We start from the raw sequence: 14,082 nt of genomic DNA on the forward strand, positions 1-14,082 counted from the left end.
GGGTATATTGAAAGCCACAGGAGAAATGATTAAAAACAACTTTCAGTTCCTTGACCTAACTCAGCATTTCCACAGCTTTTTGCTTGAAGATATCAATCATCCAGGGAGCTTGGTACTAATAAAAATCCCCAGGCCACTACCTCCAAAATTCCCAGTTAGTAGGTGTTGCATAGAGTCTAGGAATATATATTTTAGGAAAAGCACCTCATGTGACTCTTATCCTAAGGCAAGTCCTGAAAATCTAAACTATGTGATGTCAACATTCCCTATAATTAGAATTTGTTAAGGCTTCTACAACAAATCACCACAAACATGGTGGTTTAAAACAACGAAATCCCTTAATCCCATGGTTTTGGAGGCCAGAAATCCAAAACCAGCAGCGCCTCCCTCTAGAGAATCCTCTGCCTCTTCCAACTTCTTTTGGCTCCTGCTTCTCTTTGGCTATGGCCGCGTCACTCCAATCTGCAGTCTCCATCTTCATATGGCCACATCTTGAGGTTCTTAATTACATGGGCAAAGACTCTGTTTCTAAGTCACATTCACAAGTACCAGGGGTAAGGATTAGATATATCTTTTTTTTTTTTTTAAGGTTTTATTTATTTATTTGAGTGAGAGATGGAGTGCACAGAAGGAGAGAGAAAGGGAGAGGCAGGATCCCAGCTGAGCAAGGAACCCAACACAGGACTCTATCACAGGACCCCAAAATCATGACCTGAGTCTAAGGCAGCTGCTTAACCAATGAGCCACCCAGGCGCCCCAAGGACTGGACATATCTTTCTGATAACATATGATTTAACCCACAACACTGGAGAAACTACACTACCAGTTGAATTATAATAAAGGCTCAGGTATAAGTAGTTTTAAAAGCTGTACAGATACTTCTAATATACATCCAGGTTTATGAAACCCTCTCATAATACCACTTAATTTGTCCTTGCCTTCTGATTAATTTCTTGGGCAATCTATCTATAGGGTCCTTGCAATCCTCAGATTACTTTGCTTTTCCCTTTTATCTGGAGCTCTGCATTCCCAAAATAAATTTATCAGCCCCTGGGAAGTAATAATTGGTGCAGACAAAGATGCAGCCCTTTAAATTTCTGTGAAGAGTAAACATGAATTCTTCAGACATTTCAGCAGCATTGATTTTACACACACACACACACAGAGCTATGAAAACACGCTAACTTTTCTAGTTTTCAGTATACTTTTAATTTTTGGACTCTGAAAATTTATATTATTTTCTTACACATGCAACCATGTATTAAAATGGTTGGTTATTACTTTATCCAATATTTCTCTTTATCTTCCTCATTGCCAGAACTGTTCAATATCTTTTTCTAAGTTTCCTACTAGTCTCATTCTGCATACACTTCCTGGATGTTCCTTTAGACTTCCAAGGCTCTGTTATTTCAGTAGTAGTCACTTCCAAATCTATTTCTCCTTCCAATTTGTAGCTCCTAAAATTTCACTACTTCTTATACACTATTACAGCCATTCCGAAATTTTTAGAGTTTTTCAAACATTTTATATACTGTGACTTCTGAGCCTTCGAGAATGCCATCTTTTTTCTAGAATATACTAAAAGCACTCATTCCCCTCTTGCTCACCTCATGATTTAACCTGAATATATCATTCATATCAGCTTATAGATAACTTCCTCTGGGGTGACTATCTAAGTAGTTTTGACACTTCTGTTGTGGGTTGCAATAACACCTCATATTGTTTCTATCATAGCATTTATCAGAAATTTATTGAAGTCACTTGTTTAAATATACTACAGATATTTTTCCTACTGGATTGTAAGCACTCCAAGAAATGAAAATTCTGAAGCTTGTATTTCCAGTGTTTAACACTATTTTATTCATTCATATTCATTCATTCTAAGTAATATATCACTAAGGTCTAGAACTCTATCTGGTATAAATCTCTCAATATTTTGAATGAAAAAAAAATTTGAAGTAGTTTTCTACTATGTTTTACAGAGTAGAAACTTGAGGTTAGAGATGTTAATAAATATCCAAGGTTATATAATAATTAGTGTTAGAATCAGGATTTCAACTCTGATTTGCCTGCCTATAAACTATGTTCTTTATATATGATTTATGTGATGTATAAAATGAGGTTTTATATAACAACAATGAAAGAGCAGCAAAATGAAGATTATTGGTGGTACACTGTTTTCTCCAAAGTATATTTACTTAATTGGATCTTTTGAAGTCTGTCCTCTTGAGAAATGTTATGTATTTCCTTAAAGGATATAATCCTATAATCTGTAAATTTTAAAAAGCATTATTTTCCTATAACCATATTTAATTGTGTACCTTAGAATAGGTTGTAATCAGAATTAAAATTTAAATGGACTACATAAAACACAGAGGAGAATTAAATTTTCCATCTTTCCAAAAATGTTTCTGTGCCATATATATATATATATATATATATATATATTTTTTTTTTTTTTTTAATTTATTTGACAGAGAGAGATCACAAGTAGGCAGAGAGGCAGGCAGTGAGGGGAGAAGCAGGCTCGCCGCTGAGCAGAGAGCCCGATGTGGGGCTCGATCCCAGGACCCCGGGATCATGACCTGAGCCAAAGGCAGAGGCTTTAACCCACTGAGCCACCCAGGCGCCCTTGTGCCATATATTTTTAAAGGTTATTGGTATGATTGGCTTGGTATAGGGATAAAGTAATATATTTTAGAATCAATCATGCTATTATTCAAATTTTACTCTGACACTTGCTGGCTGTGCAGTGTATCTTCAGGCAAGTTATGCTGTTTTCTTTTACAAATCAGGGCTAGCAGTAACAATTGAAAGGCTGGTGTGAAGAGTATAGGTAATGTATATACATAGGTAGTGTAGTATCTCATAGTCAGTAAATAGTAATAGGCAATGTGAGTATTATTGTCTCCTTCTAGTTTAGATAACAATTCCCTACCCTAGGCTTCTGTAATATTCTTACTTTGTCATTTATTTTAACTTGGATCTCCTATACATTTTCCCCATACTTAGTCATGATGGTCAAATCTATATACATATAGGATATGGACCACATACTTTCAAAAAAACCTATGATAATTTTATTTTGAGACATCAATAATCAGTTACTTAGAAATACTCACTTTGAGCTCAAGAAGGAGAAATAAGTAAGAAAATTCATAGAGACAGGAAAGAAACAAATTGGATCTGAAAAGTACATCTAAGCTTTGTGTACTGGATAAATATAAGTACCATTACCAATGAAGATTACCCTTGAGAGAGAGAGAAAATTGTTGCCATTTACATAATAGCTTACATATAACCTGGCAATAAATTTTAAGTGAAAGATATAATAGATAAATTGAGCATACCACCTGCACCAATAGACGATTTTTTAACAGTCCATTACTCCACATTAAATATTCTACGAGGTTGAAGTAACCACAGAAATAAAATATAGTTTTCTTTTCTTTATTGTAATTTTAATATAAAATGTAAGCGACTTTCATTCATAATTTTTTCTCTTCAGAGTTAATCAGGCAATCTTTCCAAGTGTCCGTCAGTCTGTCTCATGGGAGATCCAAAGTCAAAGTCAAGAAAGAAAAGGTTGTGCTTAACATTTAAGTCTTTTTCAAATAAAAGAATTCATAGTACCTTAAAAAGAACAAGTGCCTAGAAAAAGACTGAATTCCAGATACTATTTTCAACTCTTAAATTAAGCTAATATGGAAGAACAGAGAAATGTAAAATTTATTTTAAGAAGATTTTGTTTTATTTTTTAGAAGAAAGAGTATTGTCATATGTTTTCTCCTATCAGATACTGGTGAGAAGATACTAAGATTTATGGATACAGTATTTTCCAATGTTACTGAAGAATGAAATGCCTTATATTATAATTAAATTTTTGATGGAACTCCTTCTAAAATGTGTTGCCCATTGACTGCATTATTAAGCAGAGAAAAATCCAAAGATAATTTTAACATTTTAATTTTTTTCTTCTATTTTTCTTTTTCTGAAGTTTAGTTACTGTCTTTTATTGGAATTCTGTGATAATCCCAAGAGTTATTCAGTAGATAAACCCTATTTTTGCTACATTAAATGCCTTCAGGGTGTTGTGCATTTCCAGATGACCTTTCTTCTGATTTCTTGACTTTAAGGACCTGAGAGATCATGTTACAAACCACATGTCTGTCACCAGAGAGGCTATGATTTACTCAAGGTCACAGTGCTTTGTCAATGAAACAGAAATGAAACATTAGTTTCACTAATTCATTCACTCCCTTATACCCATCCTTTCAATTAATTCCTTTGTTCTTTTTAGTGATTTGTCCTATGCTTTCTTCTAGTTGCCATTTTCTTAAATTCTGTATAGTACTTTTTTGGTCCTATAAACTAAGTTAGATAAGGAGGTTGCCAAAAGAAATAATGTAACTAAGTATTAAGTGAAAAAAATAAATCAGGAATGCGATGCAACTATTTAAGATCACATACACATCATATGCAAGTATGTAGGTTATATTCACTGTGGGCAGATACAGCGCTCATTTTCTTAGAGATTAAAGGTACACTGGGTTTTAGATTATTTTATTTACTTGTAAAGGTTTTTTTTGTTATTGTTGCTTTTTACCTTTTGCAAACTAACTTCCAGGTTTTTGTGGGAGACATGGGAAACAGTTTTTAGACTTCGAATCTTAGAGGTAGAATCTTTTTATTTTTTTTCTTTTTTTTTTTAATTTATTTATTTTTTTCAGTGTAACAGTATTCATTGTTTTTGCACCACACCCAGTGCTCCGTGCAATCCGTGCCCTCTCTAATACCCACCACCTGGTTCCCCCAACCTCCCAGCCCCCGCCCCTTCAAACCCCTCAGATTGTTTTTCAGAGTCCATAGTCTCTCATGGTTCACCTCCCCTTCCAATTTCCCCCAACTCCCTTCTCCTCTCCATCTCCCCTTGTCCTCCATGATATTTGTTATGCTCCACATGGACAGGACTAGAGGTAGAATCTTAAAGGTCATTTGAAAAATTTCCCAATGAAGTATTACCAAATTTCAGAGGTCTCCAAATGCTTGGGATGATTTCTTTTTTTTTTCCAACTTAAATATATGATATTGGTAAATATGTTCCTAAGTTTATGAAGAACGATTGAAAATGTGAATAATCTATTCTAGATTTGAAAAGATGCAGTGTTGTGCTCGCTTTGGCAGCACATATACGAAAAGATGCAGTGTTATTTTTAAAAATTAGATCTCATCGTACCTTAGAAGCTGCATTTTGTTTTTTACTCATTTTAACCATATCTTATACTAATATTTTGTTTAAAGTAATTATCCATGTTTACTGTACATCTTTGAAACATTAAATGTTTATCTAAAGAAGAAAACATATTTTAGACAATATCCCTGTTGATTCTTGAAAGATAAACACATTAGTTTTCATTATCTTGTCAGGTAACAAAAGAAAACTCTCTTAGAAGTATTGATTAAATTATGCCCTGGGTGTTTTCACTTTTCTTTCGAGTGCTTCCCTTTATATGTCAGAAAATTTGTTGAGTTGCTGCATGGATAGCTTTTGATATAGTCTTTTGTCTCTTCATATCAGTGATTGCCTCCTTTTTACTTCTGTTTTTGAAGAATATTTAGGCTCTGATCACTTTATTTTGTTTCTAAAAAGTTAAATTTATTTTAAAATGTATATCTTGAAGCATGTCTTTGGTAATCACAAAATTTAATTAAGATTTGTTCAGTTTTAGAATAATTTCCATTCAAATTCCAATAACTTATGGGGAATATACTCAAATGTAAACTCACACAAAAAAATTGTTTTTTAAGAAGTGGAAAGCAAGTAATCAATACCCTACCAACCAGATCTGTTATGAGTCTACCACTTTCCTTACATATTATTAATGAAATAATATCAATTTTTGTTGCGATTTGAACAAGTTACCAGTACTAGAAATGGCTATCACTTATAGTCTATTCATGGATACTGTTGCTTGTCAGTCTGGTTGATTCTTTTGTCCCAGCTCAACTACACACTGGAGAGAATTCTCACAGGCTCCAGAGTTGACTTACTGTTTTAACTTTTTAAGAGTGAGGATGAATAGCCTTTAATTTCATTTGAAATATTATTTTGAAAATAATACACATTTGAAAATAATACACAACCTATGTCTTTGTGACTATCATGCAAAATTAATTTGCTCACATTTTACTATTCTAGCTAGCGATGACTTGCCAAAAACTACAGGTTAATAATATAGACTTTAACTTTAAAAATGTCATAGTTTTTAAGGGAAAAAAATCATTCTATAAAATTTGTAACAATGTCATTCAAAATTCTTATTTCCTAAAGACACCATCATCAATGTGCTTCACTGGTGAAAATACTAATAAAATGTTCAAGTAACATGACTTTGAATAATTTGTAAAGTCCTAACTCTTAGAAAGGAATGATCCAGAATAGGCGTAGATGGAATCCCTGGGAAGCGTAACTGCTAGACCAGCCCAAGTCCCAAGGGCCAGTACCAGGTCTGACTATAACTGCCTTCGAACTTTCTTATCAGTGGTGCAGTTCAGAGAATACAGTTCTTCATCAAATGATTCTCCGAGGCTTCCAGTCACTGTAAAGTACTCATTTAAAAAAATATGAAACGTATAGGTATCCTATGTCATTAAGAAGTTTATATCACTATATTCGTTAATCTACTGTTTCCTCTGCCTTTTGTGAAAGACAGGGGTGGAGTTCTGGTCACATTAGCAAATGAGATACAAATTAAATCAAGCACAGTCAATAACCTCTTTCCTATTGAATGTTTTTCTATCTTTCATAGAATTTCCAACTTGTGAGCCACTAACTCAATTTATATGTAAAAGTGGAAGATGCATTAGCAGCAAATGGCACTGCGACTCTGGCAAGTACCAAATGTTCCCTATATTGCACTGATTTGATTGGGGGCCTGGCTGTCCATGCTGCTTCACCTCCTTCAGATGCAGTTTATACAAGAAGTTTGCAGGGCTGAGCAAAATGGCTAAGACAAGTGATGAGGGGCCACCTGGCTCATCAGTGGGGATTAACATTAAGGATAATGGAACTCGATCTGTCCCTTGAGGCTGGAAGGAGATTTGTGTTCAGACATTATGCTGGACATAGTTTAAGTCTGCAGACAGGAAGTAAAGGGGACAATTGAAGAAATGACCTGGATGATTCAGGTTCTCCAAAGCACTGATGTAAAGTGCTTTGTCACCTCATGTTGGAGGAGTTTATAAATTATTGTGGAATTATCCAAATGGTCTCAACTCTGCCACCTTGCCCTTTATGTACAAATAATGTTTGTTTTCTTATACTCAATTGTATCATTATGCTAAATTATGCCAAACACAGGTAAATGAATTATGTATAAATCATAATTCTCACTCACTGATTTCAGTTTAATCAATTTTCACTTCACATTTCTCTCACCTCCCTCCTGCAACAGTTGTTAATAAAGAATATAAATCATTGTTAATGACAGTGACAATTCCCCAGTATAAACACACACTTACGAGTCGGTGGAGGAAGGGTACATAGTGACACCTCATGTTGAGAATGGAAAAGAAGGTTCTGAATTAAAGATATGGTTATAAACTCTGGGGCATAGGGATTATAGGTCTAAACAAAAATTTTCTATGATAATTATATCACCAGCTGTATCATTCCATGAAATTCCTGCAATCACCATTGTTCTCCCATTTTACAATTATTTCATATTGCATTGATTTGTTTAGTCAGCGGTTAGTCATTTCTGAGTGAAATAGAAATTAAGCTTTAAAATCCAAAGTGAAGTTTTATTTTTCCTCTTTGCTTATTAGCTGATATTCAATCAGAAGTGAAACAATATTGAAAAGATAATCTTCCCCACTCTTTGTGGGAAATGCTCATCATTAATTTATCATTCTTTTATCAAAAACAAAAGAATACTCTATATAGCAAAAAGAAATGATAGATATTTCATAAGGAAAGTTTTCTTCCTGGTCAGTTTTCACTTCCTTGATGTTGCTGCTTCTTTCCAGATGATGACTGCGGGGATGGCAGTGATGAGGTTGGCTGTGTTCACTCTTGCTTGGATAATCAGTTCAGATGTTCTAGTGGCCGATGCATCCCAGGACACTGGGCCTGTGATGGTGACAATGACTGTGGAGACTTCAGTGATGAAGCCCAAACCAATTGTACCAGGGAAGGTTGGTAATTTTGTGAAGCTATGAACTCTCATTTTAAATTGATATATAATATTTAAATATTTCAGAATGAATATTATATAAAAATAATTTACTCAGCAGGTAAAAAAAATCTGTATTTGGAACAGTATAAAATAAGTGACCGATCACTTTACTTAGGCTCTTTAATTTCTCTGGTTTCTCCTCCTTATCCTTTGGTACATTCTGTGGTTTTTGCTTCCTACTCTCATTAAATGCTTTACTTACCACTCCTTTAATCTTCTCCAACTTCTAAGTTGCTAAACCCCAAACCCGTTCCAAAAGGGAAACAAACAAAAAACTAGAAAGGCATAATTTTTATTTTAACACCGAATTTGATCCTTAAGGCTTGAAAAAAAACCCTAGTAAGTGGTGATGTGTTCCCACTGATTGACATCCAGTTGCAAGCTAAGAGGAGGAGACTGTGACCTTGGGCCTCAACATTATCCACTGCAGACCTGACCCTCTCATTTGCAAAGTTTAATCAGCTGTAGGACTTGTTAATAAATTAGAAATTAATGTGGAAACTATCACAGAAGAAATCATTAGCCTGCCAAACATTCATACAGTCAGTAACTATATTTTAAAAGATTTTCTTTATTTGAGAGAGAGAAAAAAAAGAGAGAGAGAGAGAGAGTGAGCAAGTGCACACAACTTGGGGGAGGGGAAGAGGGAGAAGCAGACTCTCCGCTGATCAGGGAGACTGACATAGGGTTCGATCCTGGGAACTCCAGGATCATGACCAGTGGCCAAGGCAGACTCAACCTACTGAGCCACCTAGACGCCCCCAGTAACATTTTTTTTTAAGTAGAAGTTTTCTTCTGCTTAAGAAATTGGAAGGATTTTTCATTCACTCTTTAATTTATTCCACAAATATTTATTGAACACTTTTTATGTTCTAGGCACTGTGCTTGTACCAAAAGATGAATAAAATGATGAAGAAATGTGTTCAGTATTTAAAATCTAGCATGCAAACAGACAATGAAGTGATTTATTTAATGGATTGGATGCTGAGGTGGAGGGCATATATTGCATGGTCATAAGAAAGGAATCATTTTCAAAGTGTTTTCCAAGGGCATATATTTGTCTTCTGAAATATTTAACAACTTAGTTATTAGTTGGTCCACTAATATATAAGAACTAGAGCTTTTCACTTATCACTCACCTCATATGTAAAAAGAAAAGGTGTTCAAAATATATTTTTCTTTTTTTATCTTATATGTTGGAAACATTCATCTGGAGTGTGGTTGACATGTCATTACTAAGTTACACTTTGAATATAAACTACATTCCCCCCACTCACAGATGTCTTGGTAGGTTCCTCATGAGGTGTACATCTGTGGTCTGCAGGCACTGCCCCTAATATTCTGTGAAAGATAAATTGCCCCAAAGTTAATTTACTTTCATCTCAGAAGTGATATCCCATCTGTCATTTCTATGTGTTTGTGTCTCTAAGTTAAAATGATCATTGCACATTAAGTTTTGAAGAAATTGCTTTAGTTTCATGAGTATCCCAAGTGATTGTCCAACTCCTTGCAGCTTCACTAGGTAATTTCTTAGGTTTGGATTATTATAAAATCATTGTCTATTTAATGTGAATGACCTTCACCTTTAGAGCACCTCAATTTCACAAGTACATTACTGTAAAGGATATACTGTCAATGTGAATACCATGCATTTCTTATGTGATTATGGTATTATACATACTAAAGAAATTATCCAGATAATCCACATGTTCTTGGACATGTTTCAAGCAAAGAATGAGGAGAACTTCCTGAACTGATTTATATTTATCAGATTATAAATTCTCTAATCAAACACTCTATTTGATGAATATAAGTTGCAGGAATTGAAGAAAGAATGGGAATGTTCTAGGATGACTTTGGTATAAGATAATTCAGAGTGTTTCAGAGGGCATTCAAATATTTTTATCCATCATTATTTTATGTATTCTGATATAGAAGTTGTAAAATAATCATAACAGAATTGTTAAAGCTGATTAGGAAAGTCATTTTGCACATGCAGGTTTTGGAAGGCCATTGCCAAAGTAAAGTAGAAATTTGATGTAATTAGTCATATAATTTAGTCTTGAAACCTGCTGTGGTAAAAAGAGCAGGGGATTCTGGCTTGAGTTTCAAGACAGACTGTCAAAACTGATCAAATCCACCATATAATTGCTTAGCACTTTGTTGTACATTGCCTGGGTTAAAAGAGCATATGGTGTAGTTTCTCTTAACTCAGGTTGTTTTCGAAAGGGCAAAAGTACTCTTGAATTAACTTCTTGGTTTTTTTGTTTTTTTTGTTTTTTTAACTTAAACTAAGACTTTATTCTAAACATCTCTCAGGCACAACAAATTCCTAAATGATATAAATGACACAAAGCCAAACAAAAGATTTGCAACTGAATCTCATCATGCTACCCACAAAATGTTTAGACATATGTGATAGCAAATATCACAACAGCATACAATGGAACATATGTGGAAATGAGAGTCTGATGACTTAGATACAGTTTTGCTGCTTAAGTTTCCTCACAGGTTAAAAAAACAAGTTGTACTAATGATAAAGTTCTTTTTACTTCAAAGACATTGATTCTGGATTGCAGATTAGTTTGAGATTTAAAAAACCTCTTAAAGCAGAGACCCACAGATATAAGTCAGGTGGTCCATGAACCTGGCTGAGAAACTAGACTCCAACTGGAATTTTACATTCTATTCAATTATGAATGTGGGGAGGGTAGTTCTTTTACTCTTTTGGGGGACAGTCTCAACCATATTCCTCCCAAGGAATAAGACATTTCTAAAACAAACATACATTTTCTTTTCTTTTCTTTTTTTTTTTTTTTTTTAGTATTTTTAGATAGCTATTCCTTAGGTCAATTTCCATTCAGAAATTGTTGTAAAAATTTATACCCAATAATTTCAGCACAGACTTGATGGATAATGGAACAGTTTGTCTAGAATTGATTTTGACTAAATTTTGCAATTTCTTCTAAATGCAACTTAAATATACCTCAAATGTTTGGATTTTTCTTTTCTTTGAGGGGTCCTCTGACCCTGATTTATGGTCATTGTTCTTTATTTTTGGATTTATTTATTTATTTATTTGACAGACAGAGATCACAAGTAGGTAGAGAGGCAGGTAGAGAGAGAGGGACAGAGGAGGAAGCAGGCTCCCTGCGAAGCAGAGAGCCCCACTCGGGGCTTGATCCCAGGACCCTGAGATCATGACCTGAGCTGAAGGCAGAGGCTTCAACCCACTGAGCCACCCAGGCATTCCTGGTCATTATTCTTGAATGCCTCTGTTTGGCTGTCTAAAAAGGGAAAATTTACTGCCAGCTGCACTAAGTAAATGAGCTGGCTGATTATAGAACATATGTGATCTTTTATTTACATCACAAATACAAATTAAATGCAAATTTAAAAATATGTATTGACCTTCAATTTTGATTTATCATGAATAAACTTTAACAAGTTCCAAAATCCACTAGGCAGTTTAAATGTAAAATATTATTAATATGTATTCCTACACATGGTCATATTTTTCTGCTTTAACTGTTTAATTTTGCTTCTGCTTTAGAAACTCACTTTTCTTTTGGGCTTTATCCTCATTCATTCATTCATTCGTTCACTAATTTGACGTACTACTTCCCTGTTCAGAGATATAAGAAGGAACCTAGAATAATTTTGCTTTTGTAGTTTCATAGTCAAGTATAATATCTAATACACAGGGATGCTCACTAAATAATTATTGAATGAAAGAGTTAATTTCTTGACCACAAAATGTGATTATACCCTCAGAATCCAACCCTTATTTGTTTTGTATTATATATCTGGTAACTTTTTTTTTTCTGTTTCTTTGCCTTATCTCCAGATCTCGTGGTTTATTTTCATGTTGATGTTTAAGACTAGGCATACTGATCTATTCATGTGCATCTCTTTAATAAAATATAATCACTTTCATTTATCCGATAAATATTTGCACTTTTAGTCCATAATTCAATTGAATAAAAGAGATAGGACATCTCCCTTGTGTTTTATTTTTGTTTTTGTTTACATCCTTTCTGTCCAATAGATAGTAAGTTCCAGAAAGATACAAAGAGCTTAATTTTTTTTGTATCTATTATTTAAACAGTAAGTGCCAGTGAGAAGATTCCATTACTAAAAATTCAGTGGGGGAAGAGGAGTTAGCATATGTTGGCAACCCACTAATTGTCAGGTGTTTTACATTTGTTATTCCACTTAATCCTCACAATAAGGATTACTCAGACAGGTTAAAATACTTGCCTAGGATTACACAGCTGGAGTTTCAAGCAAAGATTCTGTTCTTTATTCTTCCATCCAGCTCCCTGCTTCTGTAAGGATGGAATATAATTCACCCTTTCCCTTTTTCCTAACTCTTTAAGCATAACATTTATATGATCTCCCAGTAATTACTATATTTTTCTCAATTACATTCTCATTTTTCTTTAATAGAAAAAAAAAAAAAAGAACTTTCTACTTATTATAGGTCATTGTAATGAAATTTCCCAAAGGGCACTAGAAGGAACCTGAACATTGTATTAAATAACCACAATAAATCTGGCCTCTTTTTTTGTTTGTTTCTATTCTTTCACTCCCACAACTCTACTTGATAAAGTAGACTCTGAAGCTTTATCATTCCAATAGCTACGGACATTCCCACAAAGACAATTTCTTCTTCAGTCACCCAAAGAATCTGTTAGTCTGCCATAAAAGTTTTACCTCATAGACTTAGAAAATTTAGAAAGGTGGGAGAGAATGAAAGATCATTTGGTTCAGTTATTTAGTCATGTGTATGAGGAAAAGGGCTCATTTAGATTAAATTATTCTTATGAGTATGTAAAAATAACAAAAACTTACTGCTTCCTAGAAGGATCTGATCATGTTCTGTGTTAGAGATTTAAGACTGAAAACTTTTAGCCATAAAGACATGTTCGGGAGAGGTTTTGGATTTAAATGATTATTCTAAATTCTTTGTGGAAAATCCAGGAAAGTCAGACTGTACAGCCAACAAAAAAGGGATAATATCCTACCTAGAGACATTGAATACACCCAGAGCAGTGCAGTTATCAAAACTTGATCTGTGGCTGAAGACTTAGTTACACATTTAAGCATAGAGAGAAGGGAAATTAAAACTTAAGGAGGGCATGTATTGCATGGAGCACTGGGAGTTTTATGCAAACAATGAATCTTAGAATACTACATCAAAAACTAACGGCATACTGTATGGTGACTAACATAGCATAATAAATATAATAAAACAAAATAAAATAAAATAAATCTTTATTTATTTATTTTTAAAGTAAAACCAGTATCTCTTGACTTCTGGTCTATATCCTATCCCATCTCAACTGAACCCATCATGTTTTTAGCAGCACAGTTTAATCTTAACAACATAGAAAACAAGATACCAATAAATACTATACACAATCAGACTCAATCATCTGTTTTTTTTTTTTATGAATATATTCTGAGGTGCTTTCAATTATTTTTTACTAAAATACACAATCAAAATAACTGCTGTTATGTCTCAGTCACTGAATTTCATTGAGAATGAATAAAGTACTGTCTTTGAATTTGAGGAAATTAAAAAATTATATACTCAGCAAAATCACATGATCTCTTCTAATGATTTTTAATTAGTTTTCTTTAATGAAAATATGGATTATTTTCTGATAAAATACAATTAAAAGCATATTTAAACTTCATCTATTTTTAGAGAGGTATATTTACTTTCAATGAGATACAAATTGTCTGGCTTAACTTTATTCTCTCACAGATTGATTTATTTTCCTCAGGAAATGTTAACACTGAGATATCAAAACAATGTTAATTATTAATGGATTTTATC

At 33.7% G+C, this 14,082-nt stretch overlaps 1 protein-coding gene across 4 annotated transcripts in view; it reads left to right on the forward strand.

Moving 5' to 3' along the window:
* The window catches only part of LRP1B (LDL receptor related protein 1B), a 1,969,831-nt gene that overhangs the window by 1,233,028 nt on the left and 722,721 nt on the right, over positions 1–14,082 (forward strand). For all 4 annotated transcript variants that reach the window (XM_032356230.1, XM_032356231.1, XM_032356232.1 and 1 more), the window contains 2 exons: positions 6,810–6,890; positions 8,029–8,196. In XM_032356230.1, coding sequence (XP_032212121.1) covers positions 6,810–6,890; positions 8,029–8,196 — 249 coding nt within the window. The remainder of the gene's footprint in view (positions 1–6,809; positions 6,891–8,028; positions 8,197–14,082) is intronic.

This window comes from Mustela erminea, chromosome 8 (genome assembly GCF_009829155.1).
Source record: "Mustela erminea isolate mMusErm1 chromosome 8, mMusErm1.Pri, whole genome shotgun sequence".
NCBI lineage: Eukaryota > Metazoa > Chordata > Mammalia > Carnivora > Mustelidae > Mustela > Mustela erminea.